A 25,015-nucleotide genomic window follows, 5' to 3' on the forward strand; every position below is an offset into this window, starting at 1 on the left:
CCACGTTGCTTTAATTAATGCAAACCTTTTAATTACGAACAGGATTATAATTTTTTTCTCTCAAAATGTTCTACCCCATTCATGAAATCTTTGTTTTGTATTACCTTTTTTTATTATTACAGATCAATAAGAATCAGTCATACTGGCACAGTAGAGACTATACATTATAAATTAAAGATGCATGTATGTACCAGTAAATGCTAATTTATTATTTGTTAGTGAAAATGTTTGTCAATTGGGATTTGTGTGTCAAATGTTGGTAAAGCTATATGATATATTTAACATTTAAAATATATTTTTCCCAAGACATTGGAGGGAGGTGAAGGCTACAGTTACATATTTGAAGTATGACAAAGTCAGACCAGATTTGTAGATAATAGATGATATGAAGAGCAGAGCTTAAACATAGAAAGAGTGCTCATCTTTCTCCAGGCTGTTACAATAGGTGAAGGTTTTGCACAACTATCTTCTGTCAGTTCTGTGAGAACACATTAATTCAGCAACTTTTTACATGCAATTATCTATCAGTCCAGGGCTTTATTCGGGCATAAATGGTGAAGGTGAACAATCTGTGGCATCTTTTGCAGATGACTATGAAGAGGCAGGGGAGCCTTAACTCCGCACAAAACTCAAATAGAAACATCTATAATGGCAACATGCCCCATAGATCTGACCTAACCACTGTACCACACCATTACACTTCCATTAGAGCTCGCTACAAATGTGTTTATTAATCCACATAAATCCATATTTTAATGCTAAAAAACCCAAAGGAAATATATACATACCACAAAGAATAACTCAGGCATCAGAGACTGAATCAAAGGGATGTGATAAATCCAAATGCACTGGACATTTGTGTCAGTTCAGATCAACTATCAGTGGACATTTATGTCAGATCAGATCAGCCATCCTACATGACAGAGGTAATTGCTGTAACGGGACCACAAGACTCTCAGGCCCGATGTTCATCCTGCCTGCTGCCCTCCTCACATCATCATGGTGCTTGTTAACTGTGGTGGGCAAAGTAGCCTATCCTCAACCCCAGTACTTGAGTCACAAGGATACTCTCTGTCAAATATCACTCAAGTACATGTGAACGTTGTTCAGTCAAATGTGCACTTGAGTTAAAGTACTGGAGTAATTGCTTTTTGAAATATTACAAATGATGTGCTTTTAGGGCAAAAGTACATTGCTGTATAGGCTATTCAAATTGAAAGGACCAAAGATTTTCCTGACTAAATATATACTGTATATGGGCAGCTGATATCTACACGCTTGTATCTTCTGTTTCACTGCTGTATGGCAGCTGATATCTACACACTTGTATCTTCTGTTTCACTGCTGTATTGTACAGCCTACTTTTTGCTTTCCTAGAAATGTAGTGGAGTCAAGAGTAGCCTACAATATTTGTCTTTGAAATAGTGGCGTTAAAGTCATACGTTATGTAGGCCAAAGTATATAGGCTACAAATATTATACTCAACAATGTGGGTTAAGCACAGACTGCTCATGTAAATGGCTGTCCACCCCTAGAACCTATTCTGGCCAATGGGACAGTAATTCAGAGCAATGGGAAATCTGACTGACATGCATTCGGGCAAAGACAAGAATGCCCAAATGAAATGCCAAATGAAATGTGACATACACAGTAGCTTACAGTAGGCCTACAGGCAATCATGGTCAACTTGAATGCCATGATAAAAATATACTTTTGTAAGGGGCAGATGAGAATACTCCTTGGAGATGTGCCTTAATAGAACAATGTGAAATGAAATAAGATTAGAATCCTGCTCCTTCTATGGTTCATATACGTGCACGCAACGCAAGCGCGCGCACACAGCATTTCTCTTCCAAGTTTCAACCAAATTCAGCCTATACGTGACACTATCGCACTTTTAATGACAATAATAAAGTCGGCTTTATTCAAAGGGTAGCCTACCTTTTACATAAAATTATATAGCCATAGTAGCCAACTATCCTAATTCTGAGCGCGTAGCCTATGGCATGGACCGCATCATGCATGTACGGTATGTACAGGTAGGCTATAAGAGCGCACTGACATGAACTGCAGCACCACAAATGAGCACAATTCAATTGTAGGCTGCTACGTACATAGGCTACTAAAACCTACTTCAAAGCGTTGCAATTAAGTCAAAGCGAGATTCCCGACCTCTACACATTTTCATCATTATCTCATTGCGTTCATTAGACACAAAACTGACCAATAAAACCCGAGCAGCCTGGAATACATGCCAATTATAAACATGCAACAATAGTTACAGATGTAGCATGCAAATTTGTGCATGGTCTGACAAACAATTTTCAGTAGCCTACGTTGTATCTACTTGACAAGCGCTCCGATGTTCGGTCTGCAGTCTGCACTCTGGAGGATGATAAAGTGGTCCCCACACACACACACACACACACACACACACACACACACTGCTCCTTCTTCTGACAGCTGATGGTGTTCTGCTGCTGGAGGGACCTTGCCGGTCTGTAGGAGGTATTGCGTCACGAATGGCTTTAACCAATGAGATGATCGGAAGAATGCCTGACTCAAGCTCAGTGATGGCAAAAAGGTAGCAACATAAAAAAATACAGGTGCGCTCAGCGCTCTATAGCGCAAGCAAATCTCCGCCAGGCATGCCCTCTCTCCATCAAGAGAGGACATGAATAAAGAAATATTGTATTATATATATTTATTATATTTAATTTTATTTGATTATATGATATAGCCTACTATTTAATAAATAGGTCTACCTTTGTTTTTAGCAGTTTTCTTTTCCCCCCCACAGAATCAAATGTTTATAATGGCCATGATTCACCTGGAGCCTGGATGGATTGGTTCTAGGCTTAAAATAATTGATATGGGCCTACTGTAAATATTTTTGTAAATCTCTATGGGGAAAAAATAAAATACCAAAGGCCTATTTTTGAGTGGAACCAGAAAATGGACAAGATTGAAGATTGATTGAAGTAGGCCTATTTATTAGCTCTTTGAATAGAAAAAGGTACAGTTTATGAAGTACAGTTCACTGGTACAAGGTCAACTATAAGGAGATCCAAGAAAGCCTTTAGGCTTATTTACATAGGAAATCTTTTTGACTTTTTGACTGCTCGGAAACATTGCTTTTATTGTATCCACCATGCATGTGCCCATGCATGTGTGTGATGCTTTTAGCCACAGCCACTGTTTCCCAAGCACTGGGTCAACTTGTACCAGTGTGGCCACTAGATGGAGACATCACTACATTTTATCACAAAGGATCCTACAGCTGCCGCCTAGATGCCAACCAGACTTCTCGTTACGTCACAGACTCATCCTTGGTGTCTTTCTAGGTTCCTAATCTGTCAAAACAAAAACAGCACTCCCATAGCTAGCTCGCCTCCAAAACAAGTTTAACAGGCTGCTAACGCATTATTCTGTCTTGGACTTCGTCGCCACTATGCTGTTGAAATCATGTTGCCTCTACAGTACGGGGGTGTTTGGTATTCTTATTTTAATCGCGGGTATTACCTTAATATTGTCTGAAGTGTTTCCAAATATCCTGAATTCACTTGTCAAAAAGGTGAGTAGGATACATATAGCTTGCTATTAGGCAGTGTGTTGTGTGATAGACTTCTATCACTGATAGTTGATGTTTTGATGTATTTGACACACTACTTAAAATCAATCTGCTATTGTATAATACAAACTTCTACTTGACTGTTAATGGGCGTTCGCTATTTAGTTAGCTTGCTCTGTGGGGTTGTGTTGACAAAGGGAGGTCAGGTCACGAGTGCATTGGTGACACATTGATCGATATGGGCTATAAAAGTGTATGGAGGGAAAATGCTGGTAACCAATGCTACACTGGTGTAGCATTTTATGTTCTCGTTGTGTCAGAAATAAGAGAAGTGTGGTCCAACCAACTCTAGCCTTAATTCAAGAGTCAGACAAATAAATGTCAGAAATTCGAAATCTACGAGTGACAGTCTTATCCAAGGCTGGTCCAACTCGATCTCAATCAATCAAGCTAAAGCTATGTAGCCTAATCACAGGTACACAATACGTAATTATGTCTATTTACATCAATGAGTGTGATTACAGCTTGACTTCAGTGTAGATTGCGACTTAAGTGTTCTAATTCAGGCTAAGCTACCTTTAACACACTTTAGTGTGTGGGAGACTGGGAACGTGGTTGTGTGTGAGTGATGATGAGATCATGGTACGTGAGGAATGAGGATATAGTAACAGGAAGATTGGGAACAAGACAAGAGTGGAGACCTCGATGTAATTGGCTATCTGGTCCAAAATGTTAAATTAATAATATATGTATTTGGAAAATGGTTATTGTAAAGTATACATGATTAGAACATGATTGAACATTTCACAATTCAAGTCTAATATTTCTGCAGTTGCTACAAATAGCTAAAACAAAACTGTATGTCCAATCATTTTGGTAAGAAACAAGAAGTTGAAATGTCACTCTCCCTTAGTGCCCTCTGCCCAGACTACCCACTCATCTTGTATCAGTTTCAGCCACATCGCCTTAATGGACAGTCATCTAATGAGTAATAACCTTTGTCCCGCATACTTTAGGAAGTGGTGCTGAAAAATGGCACAGATGCATTTGAAGCCTGGGAGAATCCTCCCCCACCAGTCTACATGCAGTTTTATTTCTTCAACCTGACCAATCCTATGGAGGTCCTGGATGGAGACCGACCAGCTGTGATAGAGATCGGCCCCTACACGTACAGGTGAGGATAGCAGGGGGGGTGGTGTTTTGCTGTACACTCACCGGAGAGTATGTATGCATGCACAAACATTTTGTGTCACGATCACCTAAACATATTTAACATTGCATTGCGTCATGGCATTAGCCTCAACAAAAGGGAGTTCTCTTCTCAAGACAAACAAAACCAAACATGGGGTGCTCCCCATAACAGATACTGATTTATTTTCAGAGGGAAATATTTAACCTTTGCTACTACAGTATCTGTCTCGTTTGAATGGTCTTACCCATACCATATTTATGACACTAATTTGTAACTTAGTTTGTCCTTTATTAAACAATCATTAACCTTACCTCACTCACCTCTTCAATAGGAGGGAGCTCCAAATATTATTCAGTACAATATCAGGTTTATGCTTCAATATTAGACTTAAGTGTTGAATGAAGAGAGGGTTAAATGCTACTACAGTAACTAAACAAAAATATAGTACAAACAAATAAATCTTAACCTAGACCATCTGAGACAGTAGTAGCTTTTCTTCTATATAAAAGATCAGTTTTCCGTATCTGTGAATTTGGCAATGGTCGATTGAGTCATTAGGAGCTTATCGCCACTGAATCGACTTGAGGACACAACTAAAATATTATTTTTTTCACAATATTTCACAAATTAAAAATAAAACCTTTTCAAGAGTCATGAAAAGAGCAAAAGACACGTTAAGGCTTTATATGAGATATTGATTTTCTTATGATTATTCGATTTTTTGTGCGTCAATATCTCGTCAAAGTTGAACAATCATACAGAGGCATTTATGCATAAATCCAAGACCATGCTTAAAACGCTTTCCTGGAATGAACCTGCGACACCAAATGCAAGCGCACCAAAAAATGTCTCATGGCCATTGGTAAGTTCCATGTGACCTCTTGGGGGTTACTGAAGGGCATGTCGTGGTCTTCGTGGGCTACTTTCACAATAATTCATTCATTCCTGTCACAAGACTGATTTTCTACATTTTAGGCCCCAACAAACCCAAATATGGAGATAACCTGGGAATTGTAAAACTGCCTAGGTCCCTCTTTGGGGATAGTCTAGACTAGTGCACTGTTTCCAGTGGGTCGACTTTAGCCTGGCTTGGTAGACTATATACTAATGCAGCTAACTAACTGTCCCCACCTTGTTTTAACATGATTGTTTAGCTGTGTGTGCCAGGCTAGGTTGACATAGGACCCATCTTTGGGTCCACGGACCATTTTTTTATGGGTTGTGAGTAAATTTCTCTTTTTTTATGTTTCCCACATTAAAAAAGAAATAATAAATAAATAAATGTATAACAACCTTTAATCAATTAAAAACAATTCCAACATTTTTCAAAAGTATTTAATGCATAACATAAACAAATCGAATTATTTTTGGGAAAAAAATTATAATAATAATAATAAGAAGAAGTAGTGAAAATAACAGATCTGTTGTGAGCTTGTAGATCTGCTGTTTTCACTAGTTTGGGGAACCTGGGCAAACATCCTAAAATGTTTTGGGAACCACTCTAGATCTTTCAAAGGTATAAATGACTTATTTGTCAGATTGGAAAGTGAAGTCTGGAAATCTGTGGAACTGTTAGTGGATGAAGTTTGTAACATCGCATTACTGTCATGGTTTCTTATACAGGGAATACCGTCCAATGGAGCAAGTGGACTTCCTGGATAATGGTACTAAAGTAGCAGCAGTCAATACTAAGACCTACATATTCCAGCCCAGCATGTCCACTGGCCCAGAGAGTGACCTCATCAGGACTGCTAACATCCCTGTCCTGGTGAGTACTGGAGGAAATTAATAACTGTCTGTATTATAGATGCTGTAACAAATACACAGTGTGATCTTTAACAACTTAAAGGACAACTTTGGTTTTTTAAGTGTTCATACTTTAGATAAAACAAACATGAGTGTTAAAATGTTTTAATTTACTGCTTTCTATTGTTTTACCAATTTTAATGATTTTGATTTCAGTTTGGCTAAAAAATGAATTTTAATTAAGACACAATAAGCCACTGATTTCTTTATTACTATTTACAGTAACACTACTAGCCTCCATAAGTCACATCTGCCCATGAAAGATTGCAGTGCATCTTGGGAATGGGCTTATTGTGTTTAAAAAGACATATTTAGCCACTTGTACGCACTGAAATCAAAATCGTTAAAATTGCTAAAACGATAAAAAGCTGTTCTTTTCCCATATCAACCATCTGGTCAAAACAACCTGTTTTCTATGGACCATAACGTACACACGGCGCATCGCGGTTGTGTTTTTTCCTCTCCGTGTGAAAGAAGAGACGTTCGGCATAAACAAGCAGAAATATTTAGTATTTACGAACAATCAATATGAGACAAGGTGGTACTCATAAATTATGGCTACTCTAGGATATTTAATCTACTTTGTGAATCTTCTTGATCAAATGTAATGATTGTCTGTGTGCTTACTTTTCACAATCGTTTGTTCAGGCATGGTTTCATTCATTGCTCTCTTTATAGACCGTGATGGAGATTCTCAAGTTCTCAAAGTGGGAGGCTGAGCTTGTCTTTGATTTAATGAAGAGTACGAAAGAGGGTCTCTTCACTACTCGCACAGTCGGAGAGCTGCTGTGGGGATATGAGGACCCACTTCTTAAACTCTTGAAACCTTTACCACCACATTTGATTAAGGATACTGTCTTTGGACTCTTCTATAAGGTTTGCTTCAACCATACACATTGTACTGTCTATATTCTTCAAGGGGGGGGGGGGGGGGGGTCTAAGGTTGCTGTACCTTAGACCCCCTTAGCCTAACTTCTCTTCACAGGTCTTATGTTATATGAATTACATAATATTGATTTGTCATATTCTTCTAATCATATAATCATACAAAAGCTGTATATGAAATATATTAAAACAGAAGTATCTGATTCTTTAAGAAGAGCTCAACCACAGATGAAATATCTTTTCAATCCAGTGCTTCATAACAATACCTTTTTTCTTTTCTTTTCTTTCCTTTCTTTCTTTTATAGGCCAATGCTTCAAATGATGGAGATTATGTGTTTTTCACTGGTCAGCAGAACTACAAGGACTTTGCCCGAGTAGACACATGGAATGGGAGAAGGTAAATTATTTGAGAATTCTTCTCCCCACCAACACCAACATAATGTCTATCACCTTGTTTGTAAATACAGGATTCACACGGTCATGAAATTCCTGGAAAAATTTTGTAATTAGAAACATATTTTTCCAGTACTGGAAAAGTTTTGGAATTGATCAAGGGTCCTGGGAGGTCCTGGAAAAAATAGCTATGCATTGTCTTTGGTTATTGATTTTGTTAATACTTTGGTTAATACTTTTTGTTAATGACAAATTAAACATTGGCCAAATTGTCAAATATTAGAGGCAGAAGTGAGCATGTAGATCGGCTATTTTCACAATAAAACTGTGTTATACAAAATTCCTCAACTCTTCAAATATGATTATTTCGGGGGGTCACAGCCTGAAAAGGTTGAGAACCACTGGCATACACTACCTGTCTTTGGGCATTGCACATAGGAGTAAGCGACTTGTTATTGTGCTGAATTATTGTTATATAGTCCTGGAAATATGGTTAAATATTCTGGAAAAGTGTTTGAAAAGTTTTGGAAATTAATTGGTAAAAATGTGTGGGAACCCTGTAAATAATAACGGTTAAAACAACAAGCAAATCATAAACATCAACAACAGCAAACCCTCACAGATGGAGCAAACTGTACAGAACGCTAACTATTCATGATGGCAAACATACTGCAAATGTATTTTCAACGTGAGCCGATGCCAGCATAACCTCTGTGAACAGAATTAGAATGATAAGCTTACTGTAGCCTTTTTTATTATCCTACTCAAAATATGCTTTACAAAGTACATTGCAAAGCACAACCATGCTACCGTGCAGCAACTTACTCATCGTGTGTACTGTAGTTAGGCGTTCAGTGTCTTGCTCAAGGACGTGAAGAGCAGGAGGACTCAGGGATCGAACCAGGAACCTTCCGGCTCCAGGCAGCCGCTCTACCTCCTGAATCACTGCCGCCATAACAATAGTAATAATAATAATTTGTCAAACTAGGTATTGCAAATCAAATATGATCAAGACTCTCAAAATAATTAAGGTTAAAGTATAGACTATTATACATTCCTTTTTGTTCCATAACCCATTTATATAAGCAAAACAAACTATCATGTTATATTGTATTATAATATATTCTGTGGTTGTTCTATGTATGCAGCAACCTGCCATGGTGGACCACGGATGAGTGTAACATGGTTAATGGAACAAATGGGGCTTCATTCCATCCAATCATCACCAAGAATGAATCTCTCTACATATTCTCTTCTGATCTCTGCAGGTGATCCAACTGTTATTCCATTATGCTTGAAATTCTTTTAAATTCTGAGGCAACAAAATATTGATGCAATTAGATTTATTAACAAGATACTATAATGGAATACTGCAAGAAATTGCGTTGTTTTCTTTTTTGTTAGATTTTAAGGCTGAGCGTGCATTCTTTTGAGGTTATTAATTATTGTGATAGGAATGTTTCAGTTTGGTGTGCTTTCCTCTATTTTGTTGAACTTTGGCCTATGTTCGGCTTAGTCTTATTATTTGAGTTGCTTAGTGTTACTGCTGTTTACCCAACTATTCGTAATATCCGTCTGTATTATCCAGGTCTAGATACTGTATAAGATTAAGGACACAGATTTAGCCTTGCTGGTAGCATTACTGGTTAGTTTGCTTCTTGAATGAGGTCAGTGTCAGCTCGGCACTGCTTGAGGCTTATTACTGTAAACATACTGGTTCTTTCTGATTGCTCATACAGAGACCAGACAATGCACTGCTTGAATGCCAACTAAATACAGAATTAGGTAGTGAATTGCTTGATGAGGGTAATTTCAATTTGGTTGTAGCATAATAAAGTGTGGGTTATCCTACTAAACAGTGAAGTCCTTCATTTGTTTTCAAATTGTAACCCAGTAATTAAAGCAGTGGTATCACCTTATAATGTATTTTTTATTTTTTTATTTTGGAGGGCTGTTTTCCATTAATTGGCTGTAACGCTGATTCCGGTAGAATGTAATGTATAGAAGGAATGGCTGATCTACCAGCTTGCAACACATAGTGAGCTTGTAGATGCTATCTTCGCTATTTAATATATAAATAAAAACCTGATGCCCCTATTGTGTGGTCACAATTGAGATATAATTCATTTGAATCATTTATTTATGATGTACTCATTTAAATTACATCTGCAAATTACTAATTCTGTAGTATCGAAGCAAACCTGAGTTGTGTCTTCCAAAACGGTAGGGAGCGCTTCACCCAGAACTGTGCCTATATACAGCGGAGCGCCATCTTAGCCTCATTGTTTGTTCACAGAGCACTGAAAGAAAACAACCACGTCTCTGTTAGGGACATCCGGCGTTAATGTGGCTAATCAAAACCCTTTTCTTTTCCCAAGGTCTATGTATGCGCTGTACACAGAGGATGTGCAAGTGAAAGGGATCCCTGGCTACCGCTTCGTACCACCAAGCAAGGTGTTTGCCAACCTTACAGTAAACCCAGATAATGCAGGTTTCTGTGTCCCTGCAGGGAACTGCCTGGGCTCTGGCCTGCTCAATGTCAGTGCATGTAAACAAGGTGGGCAGTTTTAAATGGAATATACTGTTGTTAAAAATTATGTTCAACCGTGAGGGAATAGCAGCATCATGACCCACAGTTTTTCTCCTCGCTACTTGCTTTTCTTACTAGACTGCACTCTTTATAATGTCTGAAAAGTTGCATTACATTAACCATTTACCCTGGCATCCCTAACGGTAGTTGTGCAATCATTCAAATTTATTTTGCATATTTTCAACAATAGCAAAATTAGCCAATGACAAGCTTACCACCCATCTTGATGCAATGTTTTGTGTGCTTGTAGTGTATGGATTTTCTCATTTGTCATATGACAAGTAAATATTGACATCATTCCTCATAATTTGCTATTCATGGGTTGCATTTGTAGTCCTACACCAGCCATGTTGAGGACCAACACAGGTGTTCTGATTGGCGTAGAACATTAGTTCTGTGCCAATCAGACAAATTGAAACAGCTGTGTTGGTCCTCAACATGGCCGTTTAGGACTACAAATGCACCCCATGAATTGAGAAAGCGTGAAGTTATAGGCTTTTACATTATCTGACTTTATAGCTGTTACTGTATAAAGTATTGTTATGTGCATTTTTACTTTCCAGTGTTTGAGGGATCGCATTGGTGGAACCAATGTCAATTCTTAATCTTGTATTCTTTAAAGGTGATACACCATGAAATTTAACTTTTCCTATTTTAAAACCTTTTTTTGGGGTCCCACTAGCACCTTCTATCCTCACAAAGTCCCATTTCTGACCGTTGTGTCTTTCTCTGGTTTTGAGAAGGTGAAGGTTAAAAGTATCCCACAGGTTCTCAAAACAGGCTATCCAGATTTGCTGCCGATTGTGACGTCATCATCGGCCGTTTTTGAAGAAAAAAACTTTTTTTTTTCAAAAACTTTTTTTTTTCAAAAAAAGATTTTTTTTTCAAAAAGATTTTGGGGGGGGTGGCGCAGTTCAGGCCAAAGGTGGTACTGCAGCTGAAAATGCTCTGAGAGCCATTCAAAATGAGAAAGGCTCTCTATTCAGGAGTGGTAATTTAGCCTCAAACCTTTTGAAAAACGTTTTTGGGACATAAACAATATGACATAAATACTTTTTAAATGCATGGTGTTCACCTTTAAGTATACATTATATGTTCTATTGTGTTTCCAGATCATTGAATACAAAACTCTTCTTCTTTAGGTGCTCCGATCATTATGTCCTCACCACATTTCTACCAGGCAGATGAAAGATTTGTAGAGGCTGTATTTGGGATGAAACCCAACAAGGACCAGCACCAGACTACCATTGACATCAACCCGGTAGGCTTTAGGGTCGTTGCCCTTGAGCTGAGATTTATGATTAGGAAGAACAAATATTGAGTCCGTTCTGCACCTTATACTTACTTACTTACGTATCCTTATTTCTTTGCACAAAGCAAAAAAAAAAAAAAAAAAAAAAAAAAGATTCAGATGTACGTTGTTGCATCTTATTCTATAGAACAGTGGTTCTCAACCTGTGGGTCGGGACCCCCAAGGGGGTCCCCAAATTATTTTGGGGGGGTCCCCAGATGATTAACTTAATGTGCAACATTGTTTTCTCACTTAAAGGAGTAGTTCACCCCCAAAATGACTTTTTTTCTATTGATTACTCATGCCATGGAGAGTAGAGTTCAATAATATTTTTTGTTTTTTGTCACATTCCTAAGACATAAATGTGATAACAATAAATTTACCCCCATTCATTTCGGATGGTGACCCGTTTCGAAACGGGTCACCATCCGGAATCAATGGGGGTAAATTTACTCAAATCAAATTTTTGTCTTAGGAATGTGACAAAAACTAAAAAATATTATTGAACTCTACTCTCCATGGCATGAGTAATCAATAGAAAAAAAGTCATTTTGGGGGTGAACTACTCCTTTAACAGTAAACAAACCAACATAAAGTTTAAGTGTATAGAGGGTATCTGCACATTTCTAAAGTGACAATTTAAGGACTTTTTAATACCTCTAAAATGACGAATTAAACATTGGCCAAATTGTCAAATATTAGAGGCAGAAATTGTGAAAATAGCCGATCTGCATGCTCACAAGGCCTCGCAATCACAATAGAACCGCGTTGCCTCAACTCTTAGTGCTTTTCAGGGTGGGGGGGTCCCCAGTTAAAATATGATTATTTTGGGGGTCGCGGCCTGAAAAGTTTGAGGACCACTGCTATAGAATAGGGCATTAAAGGACATGCAATTAAAATGTTGCTGTTAAATAAGTGTTAAATAGCTATATTCTCATTGCGACCGTCAGGGAGCAGTTTACTATGAAAACCTCCACCGGCCGTCCGTCCGTCCGTCCGTCCGTCACGTTTTGTGACCATCAACAAACGTCACACCTTTGTTGATGTTTAAATCGAAGAGTCTTGGTCAAATACTTCTGTTGGTTTCTGCACTGATCATTTATACAATTCAGCTGTGTTTGCTCGTGTCATCATGATGAGGTCATAAATCAGCCATGCCCAAATATAGATTTTACGGGTTTACATGCTTACTCAGTTATTCGTTATGTGAAAGTCCTATGACGTCTATGATATCTGACATCATCATACATACATTCCCTTTTATGCCCATAAATGGAGATCCCCTCTGTAGAACCAGCCACTGACATCACTGTAATGTCAGGGGAACCAAATCCCTTTTATGCCCATATATGGAGATCCCTGTGATGCCAGGGGAACCAAATCCCTTTTATGCCCATATATGGAGATATGGAGATCCCCGTGTTGCCAGGGTAACCAAATCCATTTTATGCCCATATATGGAGATCCCTGTGATGCCAGGGGAACCAAATCCCTTTTACGCCCATATATGGAGATCCCTTATGTCATCAATATTAAGCCCATATCTGTGAATATCTTTGGGTACCAGATGTCTCCATATATGGTTAAATGGTCCGATATACATCACTGGCCAGAAGACCAAGAAATGGTGCAACCTCGCCCTTTGCTTTTCTCCCTTAGGCATCTTACTGGTAGGTAGTTTAATGAGGAATGCAGTATGGTGGTAGGTAGGTAGTTATGGCCTTTGATGTAAGATTTTCACTTTCTAGGATAACTATATTTGCTATTCCCAGATGATGCCCTTTTAGGGTACCCCTCATGCCCATATATGGAGATCCCCAGGCTTTACTAATTAACATAAGTTTTATGCCCATATATGGAGATCATTGTCCCAATGTCATCAGATATATGGGCATAAATGGACACAGGCAAACTAGATGAGCTGTATGGATATCCAGATGTGTGATGTAAGTGTTTTATTCCAAATGTGGCACCCCACAGACATATTTCCAGAAACAAAATCCCTTTCATGCCCATATATGGAGATTTCTGATGTCATCAATCCCAGGCCCTGTAAAAAACATGGTTGCTATGGTAAACAGTTGGTTGCTAGGGTAAACAGTTGGTTGCTAGGGTAAGAAAACATGGTTGCTATGGTAAACAATTGGTTGCTAGGGTAAACAGTTGGTTGCTAGGGTAAAAAAAACATGGTTGCTGTGGTAAAAAGTTGGTTGCTAGGGTAAACAGTTGGTTGCTAAGGTAAAAAACATGGTTGCTATGGTAAACAGTTGGTTAGTAGGGTAAACCTTCAATGATTTATTTTTGACATCTTGTTACTAATCTGTCGGTAGATAATGCCGGTCTTATATAAGGGTCATTTGTGTACGGTGTGATGTCATACTGATGTCAGCAGTGTGACAGGAGATAAGCGACCAACGGTCGCTTATCTCCCGATTAGGGAGTCTTACTGGTAGTAATCATTGTTGCGACCGTAGGTCACATTTACTACCAAAACATCCACCGGCTGTCTGTGAGTGAGTGAGTGAGTCAGTCAGTCCGTCACACTTTTGCCCTGCTCATATCTCCACAACCGTTGCCCCCATCCATGCCAAATTTTGCACACACACTCCTTGACTGCCAAACTACAACCTCCAAGGAGCCCCAGGGACCCCCAGGTCCCTGGGGGACCCCCAGATGTAAAAAATGACCAAATGTGCTCACACGTCACACTTTTTCCCTGCTTATATCTCCGCACCCGTTGACCCGATCCATGCCAGATTTTACACACACACTCCTTGCCTGCCAAACTACAACCTCCAAGGACCCCCGGAGCCCCAGGGACCCCCAGGTCCCTGGGGGACCCCCAGATGTAAAAAATGACCAAATGTGCAAAAATGACCAAATGACCACCCCAACGGGGCTGCTCACGGGGAATTCCCGGGGACCACCGACTCCTGGTGCTCCAGAACGGATGCAAAAGTGGTGGCGCCCCCAGTGGAGGACCCCCTGCCACTGCAGCGCACATAAAATGCCGTAACTCGGGCTAGGAGCGTCCGGGAGAGCCGGGGCCGGTACCTATTTGTCCGCCAAGGCAACGCGGAGACCCCACCCCTCATTTCTCACATGGCCCTATTCTAGCGCCACCTTCAGGCCGATTTTTAAAACACATTTTTGGACACTGCTCCTACAGTTTTTGCCCTAAAATCACGAATATCACTACACAGCATGTCTACACTCATGTCATCAACATGGATCAGGAAGATTTTGGAAAAACAAATTTTTGCCCTATTTGTGGAGATAAGCCACCTACGGTCGCTTATCTCCCGATTAGGGAGTCTTACTGGTTATAGAGTGTTTGTTCAGTCACATACTGTAGATCTCCCTGTCTCTCCAGCTCTTACCAATCTACTCAAGAGGGAAAGCTCATACAGGATACAGGATAAAGAAGTGAAATTGGGAAGTGATGAAACAGAGAATAAGCAGACATCATTTGAATCTAGACAGGATACTATAAAGAGAGAGAGAGAGATGGGGAAACCTCTGTTACTGAACACTGTCTGCAGTCTCAGAAATGCATTTAATTCAGAAATAGAGTGAGGCAACTATGGCAATTTTACCACTAGATGGAGTAATATCCCAGCATTGAAAGGTTTTTTCCTGCATCTTTCTTATATTATATTATCATATTACTTCTAGCAGTGTTAGCCAGTGCAGATAACCAAATATATTGGTTAACATCTATCTTGAAAAGTGAATTGATCAAAAATGCATTACATGGCTTGTGCTGAATATTCAAGTGAGAGGTTTTAGCCCAATATTATTGGCCAATTCTATAATGTTCTCTTTGCAGCTCACAGGAATAATGTTGCACACAAGGCACTGTTGATATATTGACACTGTTGTATTTGTATACCACAGCTTACAGGAATCATACTGCAGGCAGCCAAGAGACTCCAGGTCAACGTCTACTTGGAGAAAGTCCCTGCCTTTAGGTATGTACGTATGTAGCACTAAGCACATTTATGAATAATCAGTTGCTTATTTAAGTGCTTCTTCTGAGTCACTGCCATGCTGGTACATTTCGAATGCTGCAACAGCGTTTACAGTATGTACAGTATAACAAGTCCTTAATACACAGTTACACACAACAGTAACAATAATTTATTTTCATTTTAGCCACATAACAGGAAATGTGACAACAGTGGTGTTACCCGTGGTTTATCTCAATGAGGTAATGTACACACACACACACACACACACACACACACACACACACACACACACACACACACACACACAAACACAAACGTTAATTTGTTAATTTTGTGCACAAAAATGTTAAGTCTGTTAGTGAGTTTTATAAATATGTAACCAATAAAAAGTATTAACACGAGTTTGTGACTAAAATAGTAACTGCAATGGTTGTATTTGAATGCAAATTAATCCTCCATTACCTGGAAAAATTACAATTTTGGACATACAAGGTTTCCACCCGACAGCGACGATATCTTTCCAGAGAGTAACTTCCAGAAACCAGACGATAAACTTGCCAAAGCACCTGCGATACAAAGAAGAAGAAGGCTTTTCCCCAAAACCAAAGCAGAAGAATGATGCTGTTCATTTGTCATGCGCTTCCTAACGCCCCAAATTCTCTGTTACAGTCCTAACCGTTCCTATCCTCTCTCCAGAGTGTTGTCATTGATGACCAGTCAGCCAAGAAGGTGCTGGTGATTGTTGCTGAGGAGAACATAATCGTCAACATTCCATTCATGTTCATCGGTCTAGGCATTCTCCTGGGAGCAATCTTTATGATTCTGATGTGTCGCCAGAAGGAACCACAGGTGAGAACTTGGAAAATTGTTATAGAGAATGTAAAAGTAATGAAAAGACATGCCTAAAAGTTAAGATATTTCCTGTTGTAGTCAACAAATTGCAACAAAGTTAAAGCTACAATCCATAAGAATGTCTCTTGCATGGGAGACTAAATAGCTAAGACGCAGCGCCCACTTGGTCACGGAAATATTGTGCTTCGGGCAATAACATCCAATAGTGTTTGATACAGGGTCTAAATTTCTCGAAGACCAGAGAGACCACTTCCAACAACTGCTACTTTAGTTATATTGTATTAACATGCTCTACCACACAGATTGGGCAACTAATTTATTCGCCGAAATACGTTCTGGATTAATAATAATAATAATAATAATAAAACTTTATTTGTATAGCACCTTTCATGACATGAAATGCAGCTCAAAGTGCTTTACAGAACATAAAATGAAGCACAAGTGCTTAACATAAAAAAGAAATAATTAAAATGATTACAATAAAGCAAGAAAAAATAAAAGCATAGAACATTTAAGAACAATTTCAGAGCAGTGTGGACGTCAATAGCAGCACAGGGATTTAAAAAATAAATAAAAAATAAATCAGCTAAAAGCAAGAGTAAATAAATAGGTCTTGAGCTGTGCTTTAAAGCTATCCACCGAGGCTGCCTGTCTTAGGTGTAGTGGGAGTTTATTCCAAGCTGTCGGTCCATAGAAGCAGAAAGCTGCTTCACCATATTTTTTATATGTCATTGTTGGCGCCTCAAGTAGGTCCGCACTAGAGGACCTGAGTGGGCGGGTTGGAACGTATCTATGCAGGCAGTCATAGAGGTACGAAGGTGCCAGACCATTAAGAGCTTTATAAACAAGTAAAGGAATTTTAAAGTCAATCCTAAAAACAACCGGGAGCCAGTGTAGCGACGCTAAAACTGGAGTAATATGTTCTCTTATCTTAGTTTTTGTTAAAACTCTGGCTGCTGCATTTTGAACAAGTTGTAATCTGTCAGTTGTTTTCTTTGGCAGACCAGAGAGAAGTGCGTTGCAGTAATCAAGCCGAGAGAAAACAAAAGCGTGGATCAGCGTTTTTGCATCGTTCAGCGACAGATAGGCTCTAATTCGCGCAATATTTCTAAGGTGAAAGAAGGCAATCTTCGTGACATGATTAATGTGTGTATTAAAATTTAATTCAGCATCAATGATCACCCCCAGGTTCTTTACAGACGTGTTACTTTCTTTAGCCAGGTTACCAAGTCTATTTATTATTGCAGCTTATTGAGCTTAAATAGTACCTTGATTTTATATATTGAGGTTAGATCTAGCTCTAACCTCAAGACATCATTGTTTGTGGGTACTACTATATTGTGTGCATTCTTTCTTGTTTGGTTTCTCTCTTCAGTACACGGCTGCTGAGCGACAGCCCCTGCTTGGATCACACTGCCAAACACCATGAGACACTACAGGAAGACATCACTGCATGCATCAGGACGACTTCTGTGTGTCCAGGGCACAGCAACTCTTATCAACTCCAAGTACCAGTTTACTATCCTATGCGCACATCAACACACTTTATTTTCGCACTGGCTTAACCCTATTTAATTGAGCAGAGCTTTTACGTAGGGTTAACAACTTACTGATGTACAGTAGCATTACCTGTATTTCTATGGCTGTTTTATACTCGTAAGAAAGTAGTTGACAACAAATATTACAGATTCTAAAATGAAAAGTGTTGAGAAGCTGTTATTCTTGTTGACCGAAACTGTCAACAGACATGAGTATAAAACTGCTTTACTGTTTCTGAATGAGTTCCATCTTTGAAGGATTAAGGGGAGAGATTTGTCTTAAGTCAAAATCTTTTGTAAATCCAATACCAAGATGCACAAATATTCCACAATTTACAATGCAATTGCAATCTGCAAACAGTTACACAAATTATATTTTATGATAAATACACACACAAGTATAATTTTTCTTTTTACAAATTACAAATGATAGATTTACAAGTCACAAGTAAATTATTTGTGAATCGTTTGTAAATCCAATACCATGATGCACAAATATTGCAAATTTGCAAATATGTTTTTCAATCTGCAAACACAAATGATATTTTATGATAAATGCACACAACACAAATGATATTTTATGGTATGCATACACAATTATTCTTTTTACAAATAAAAGAAAATAGATTTACAAACGCCACGTGTAAGCAATTTGTGTTTGCAGATTGCAAAATACATTGCAATCTGCGGGTGGAATATTGGCATTGGATTTACAAATAATTTTAAGGCAAATTTCTCCCTGTAACGGATGGTCCTTTTACCCTATATCAGGGGTCTTCAACAGGGGGTCCTCAGAGTTACTACAGGGGGTTCTCCAAATCTTTTTTATATCAACCACTTGAACCCTAGTGTCCATATTTCGATAACTTTAGCCAAAAATAGCAGATCTACAAGCTCACAACGCCTCGCCTCGGCAAAGAGGTTTGGTGCAGAGGGGAAAATGAGCAGACTAAGTACAGAGTGAAAGGTCAAGTTAATTAAGTATTGACGGTTCAAGTGGTTAAATATCTGAAAAATATATATAATTGACATGAATCCAAAATACACTGATGATTGTGCTGTCAAAGAATTAAACTATATGGAATCTATGAAAAGGTTGTGGGGGTCCCTGCTTCATCTCTCTCAACTAAGGGGTCCTTTACTTGAAAACGTTGAAGACCCCTGCTCTACATACTTCTAGGAACTACATGTGTTGTTTTTTTGTTGTTATCGTATAGAGGGTATGCGCGTGACATCCTCATCATATCCGGAAGTTATGCGGGAACGCCTACTGAGTGGCAAAAAACTGCTTTCTAGCCTTGACAGCCCATACATCCAAACAGAAAAGTCCTATTTGATTGCATTAAACAACGTTAAACTCACTTTGCAACTCACTTTGCCACTCGATTTGCCACTCACTTTATGCATGCACATACCCTCTATTGTACTGTAATTTTGTTTTTAGTTATGAGCGATACATTTGTGGGAGTTTAGACAGAGAGGAGTTGACTTTTCGGGTAGCTGCCAAAATCAGCAGAACAGTAATGCACTGTTGATAAAATTGCACTAATAACATAGAAATGTGGTCATGTTTAATCTTGGTCACATTCTTCTCCAATTGAAGGTTGTATCTGTGTTTCATGAACAAAACAGCATACCGCATTGAACTATAATCCTGACTTTATTTAGATTTTCCAGACATCTCATGTTTATGATAATATCGTTACTGTTGTGTAGAATCCATATCTCCATATCTCAACTTGTGTTTTTCTTTATAAATTAATGCCCTACTTCATCGTACAAGAGTATTGCACAAAGTAGCGAAAGTTGCAGATCTACAAGCTCATAACGCATCCCGATGCGATGCGTTGGGGGATTGTAGATTGGCACTTTTCATTATTCTATCACGAAAGAAAAAGAAGAAAAGTAACTGTTTTGGACATGGAAGGTTTCCACCCTCCAGCAACGATATGGCAATTCAGTGTAGACTGTAGACATAAGGGAAATGCCTTTAGTATGTAAATCAACCTTTTATATTTTTGTATATGCCGTCCCAACTGGCTTGAGGAATGATTTGTGCAAGAGATGTAACTGCTGCTTCAATGTTTTGAATTTTTTAATTCATGGGATGTGTCCACTCTAGTGTATGTGATTAGAATGTTGCTTTTGTCTACTATTTTGTTTTCTGGGGAAATTGTGGGTTTATACTGCAGGGCATTATTTCACTCATCCTATTTTCTCAACAAATTTAGCAAGATATTATTTGTAAAAGCAGGGATATTGTTTGTACGTTAATCTCATTCGTTTGTCGCGGTCAATAATGCTTTCACTGTGTAGGCGTGTACTGACTTTAAGATTGTGCAATAATGAGTTTGTAAAGAAATAACAATTTCCATCAGTTTTTACATTTGATTGTCCATTGTTGTACTTTGGAGTATTAATTGATAAAATGTTGTATTACTAAAAATACAAAATAAGTTCTCACTGTGTTCAGCCAGGTCTGTACTGTCAAGGGACTTGCACATGCTAACAGTACTAAAAGTTGCAATACAAAGGGAAAATTTCCATAGGGGTGGAATACCACATCAATGATGGCACAGTAACTGTGACACTAACTATCTTAAACAGTTGCTATCTGTTCTCATTCTTTTTCCATAAATGATGATTTACCATTAACCTATTGCTTTGTATGACCTCCACTATTATCTATTTGGATGACAGATTTAAAATCATATACTTTATTGTGACAATGACATTAACAACGTGTTGTTAAAATAAAAAAATATATAAATTCAAATTAAACGTTTTGTGTGTTATCTGTAAATGTTCTTGTTCCTCCAGTAAAATAGCAGCCATTGCTTGACATGGGTGATGATGATAAAGCATAAACATATTTCTGACCTTTTGTCATTATAATAATTAATTTATTTCTAAACCATCACACAACGATACATTATTGTCTTTTCTATATTAGTATAGAGTGTTGTACAAAGGCAGTACGACTGTCCTTTCATCTACTGTTTGGTCATAGAGCTGCAAAACGTGTGTGTGTGTGTTATTGTAACACCACATTGTCTGCACCACCACAACTAGAGCAATGTCTTGTTTTGAATTCTTTGTTTCAAAATAATATTTAAAATAACGTGATTCACCTCATTGTCGTTTCACTACAGCCTATCAATAAACTCGGTGTGCTTCAACGTTCTAGTGGGTATGTTTGTTCCTTCACCATTTTCACATTTGAAAGTGAAAGGAAAAGATAATCTGTGAGTTTGAAATGCTTGTGCCGCAGCTTTGGCATGGAATTTGAATCAATCAAGAGTAAAACAAAACAGATAGGCCTACACTTAATTAAAAGTTGCTTGCAAACACTGTTGTGTAGTAGCTACAAATACATTAAAAAAAAAAACTCCAAAGAAAGCATTTGACATTTGAGTGGTCGGTAATGGCAAAGAACAGTCACACCAATGCAGACAGTAATATAAAAATATCTCTCCCCATCGTTTTGTTTCTTTCTGGTGCAAGCATGTGCATAGAGGCACAGGGTATATTAATTGTCACATTTAGCATGTTACCTTTAATCACATGTGGGCTATAAGTGAACTAATCTCAAGAACAGATGTAGTGCTAAGGAACAAAACAGAGAGGGCGCTGTTTTTCCATTTTCTTTGACTATGGCTAGCTAGCCAGATTGTAAGTGAACAAACAGGCTCTCTCCCATGCATGGGTGACAGTTGCAGTGTATCTGTCTCTCTGTGTAGAGCACACAATCACATGGTGCATGGGGTATGGCACATTTGGGCTGTAACAGAATGTACAATGGATGACCACACAACGATTGTTTGTGGAATTTGACCACAGGCTGTAATTAATAATGAAGTCCATTATCATTACTACAATGCAATTACCATTAGTTATCACTTGTAAGGCTCTCTTTCAACAGGTCTGGAGATTTTGTATTTATTTTCTATTTCCATTCTTACATGGAATTATCTAAAAAAATAAACGTTAAGCAACTATAAATATGAACAATGATAATAATAATTGTGAAACAGGACAAAAATAAAGTAGATTTATTAGATTTTGTTTGCTTTAAGAAAAACATTTTGAGAAAAGTCCAATCAATACATGTGTTTGCCTACATTACATAAAATCTGATGCGGTCAAACTTTTTTCTGCAGTTTTCCATTGTGTATGACAATAATAGTAGGCCTATATTGAATTAGCCATTTTAACATTGTTTAACTACAGTGAAACAAGACTTTACGATTTTGAAATAAAGAATCATCTCCGATCTACAAGCTCCATTTATGTGTGAAGTTACAGAGGCAGACCAAACAGAAGTGACCAGAAGGGGGTGCTGTAGCTGCAGTTGTCACTGGTCTTCAATAACATTTGTCAGCTTTAGTATGATGTCTGCTGGCAGCCCCAGTCTGACCAGTTCTTCTTTGAGCTGTAAGAAAAACAAAATGTTTTTGATTTATGATAACGACTATGTTATCTTTTGTTTCATCTGGTTTGGATGGCGTAGTCTGAAGGAAGTCGAGCTGGAGAAATAGTTTGACTGATACATATCATGTGTGTGTTCCGTAAGTTAATACTATCGTATAACTTTCAGTCCTACTGTATAATCACCAGTAAGACTCCTTTTTGGGAGATAAGCGACCGTCACGTCGCATACACAAACTTTAGAAGGCAATCATAGCCAATCAGGAGGGAATATGGGAAATGGGACATATCCATGTTGATGACATGACTTTAGAGGTACTGTGCACGGCTTCGCGTGATTTTAGGCCAAAATGTGTAGGAGTAGACCAAAAATGTGTTTTGCACAAATCGGCCTGATGGTGGCGCTAGAAGAGGGCCATGTGAGAAATGGGGAAATCGCGCCATCTTTCGGGGGCAGAGGTCAGGTGGTGCCATTAAAATCCTGTCAGATTGCTTGCAAGACGTGCTGTGAAAATATGATTTGTACATTTGTAAAGTTGTTAAAGACAACATGAATGACACATTTTTCACACTCTCTTTTCTTTCTTAGGTGTTCATGTGTCAGTGTGATTACAGTACCTTCGGCAACACAATATTCTCGATGTCCGCTTCGGTTAAAGACGTCAATGAGGAGAGCCCCACCCTCAGACCAATGACGTGACCTACAGGTAAAATATCCAAGAATTAGAATTCAGACAGGAATGATATTGTTGATGATGTTGATGTGGGTAGAATGATGTGGGCCATTCCTGGTACTTCAGGGGCCCAACGCCGTCACGTCACACACAATGTAACGTCAGTCTTATTTTATCGCACCATATTGCATTAGTAGTGCTCGTCAGCGCTATTCCCGTAACTTGGAAAGCGCCCAAACGAACAATCTTTTGGGAGGAGCCCTCAGCCCGCTTTGACGTGTTCCACCACTGTGACTGTCTAGTAGCTGCCTGGTCTGGTGATATAAATCACGATAATATCATAATAACGTTATTGTCAGCCATCACTGTTAGTTGCTCCATTGAGTGGACTGGAGAACTATCATATAATCTCAATGTATTGTGAAGCAGGTCTCGGAAATCACACTGTTAATTAAATTACGAACAAACAACAGTATACCCTTATGTAAAGACATTTGAAAGAGGATCCATCGTGCTACACAAACCAATATCAGGAAACACAAGTGACAGTGATATATGAAACAGAAGCAGCAGGAATAGTTTTCCTAATGGCAGTATCACCTTTGTTCACATTCAGACCTGGAGAGTGAAAGAAAACATCGGAGCACAGGAGGAACAGATAAACATGAATAACAACATTTGTATTTGACATATACAGTACCTGCACGATACGATCTGCTGCACAGAACACGTGAACATTTTAACAATGTAGCATACATTACTCACTAGACAATGTTGTCAAATGCTGCATAGTGGTATGGAGTCCTCTCTAACTTGGTTTCACCATTCAGTACCATATAGTACCACTAAATGTACCATTTAATACTAACAACATGGTAAAGATGACTTCCACACTAGCTCTATTGACACTTTTTGAGCGGTGCTAACCACTCCTACATCTGTCTTTGTGTGTATGTATGTCTGTCCGTATGTCCATCCCACAGCCACAGAGCTTGGCATTGGCCAAGCTTCGCTAGCCTGGCGTTGCTCATACTAATTCCTCACTGCGTGAACACCACCACTACCAACAGGGGGTGGTGTTGTGCAGTCTGGTTTATTAACCAGGCTAAAGCTTCGCAGGATGCTTAATGAAATGAAATTAACAAGGCACTGCGCACTTCACACTGGATGTGATTTTTAACTTACAACATGAGAGTTGGAAAAAGTAAGAAAAGAACAAAAGAACATTTTATCACACTTACGAGATCCAGGAATGTCGGTTGTTGTTTCAGGCGGTGGAGATGTCCCATTTGTAGTAGGTGTTGTAGTCGGTATTGTAGTAGGTGTTGTAGTAGGTGTAGTAGGTGTAGTAGTGGTTGGCGCTCCTGTGGTTGTCGGTCCAGTGGTTGTCGGTCCAGTGGTTGTCGGTCCAAAGGTTGTCGGTCCAAAGGTTGTCGGTCCAAAGGTTGTCGATTCAGTGGTTGTCGATTCAGTGGTTGTCGGTCCAAAGGTTGTCGGTCCAGTGGTTGTCGGTCCAGTGGTTGTCGGTCCAAAGGTTGTCGGTCCAAAGGTTGTCGGTCCAAAGGTTGTCGGTCCAAAGGTTGTCGATTCAGTGGTTGTCGATTCAGTGGTTGTTGGTCCAAAGGTTGTCGGTCCAAAGGTTGTCGGTCCAGTGGTTGTCGGTCCAGTGGTTGTCGGTCCAAAGGTTGTCGGTCCAGTGGTTGTCGGTCCAAAGGTTGTCGGTCCAGTGGTTGTCGATTCAGAGGTTGTCGGTCCAGTGGTTGTCGGTCCAGTGGTTGTCGGTCCAAAGGTTGTCGGTCCAAAGGTTGTTGGTCCAAAGGTTGT

At 38.9% G+C, this 25,015-nt stretch overlaps 1 protein-coding gene across 1 annotated transcript; it reads left to right on the top strand.

Moving 5' to 3' along the window:
- Positions 1 to 3,356: 3,356 nt before the first annotated feature.
- On the top strand, positions 3,357 to 20,855 carry scarb2c (scavenger receptor class B, member 2c). The gene is made up of 12 exons (XM_080742961.1): positions 3,357 to 3,574; positions 4,588 to 4,745; positions 6,387 to 6,531; positions 7,248 to 7,445; positions 7,760 to 7,851; positions 8,996 to 9,115; positions 10,226 to 10,404; positions 11,580 to 11,698; positions 15,626 to 15,699; positions 15,884 to 15,938; positions 16,396 to 16,548; positions 17,927 to 20,855. Exons 1-12 carry the CDS (start codon positions 3,452 to 3,454, stop codon positions 17,978 to 17,980), a joined length of 1,470 nt encoding a protein of 489 aa, XP_080599087.1. The 5' UTR covers positions 3,357 to 3,451; the 3' UTR covers positions 17,981 to 20,855.
- Positions 20,856 to 25,015: the final 4,160 nt, after the last annotated feature.

This window comes from Nannobrachium achirus (assembly GCF_963921795.1).
Source record: "Nannobrachium achirus genome assembly, chromosome: 15".
Lineage (NCBI taxonomy): Eukaryota > Metazoa > Chordata > Actinopteri > Myctophiformes > Myctophidae > Nannobrachium > Nannobrachium achirus.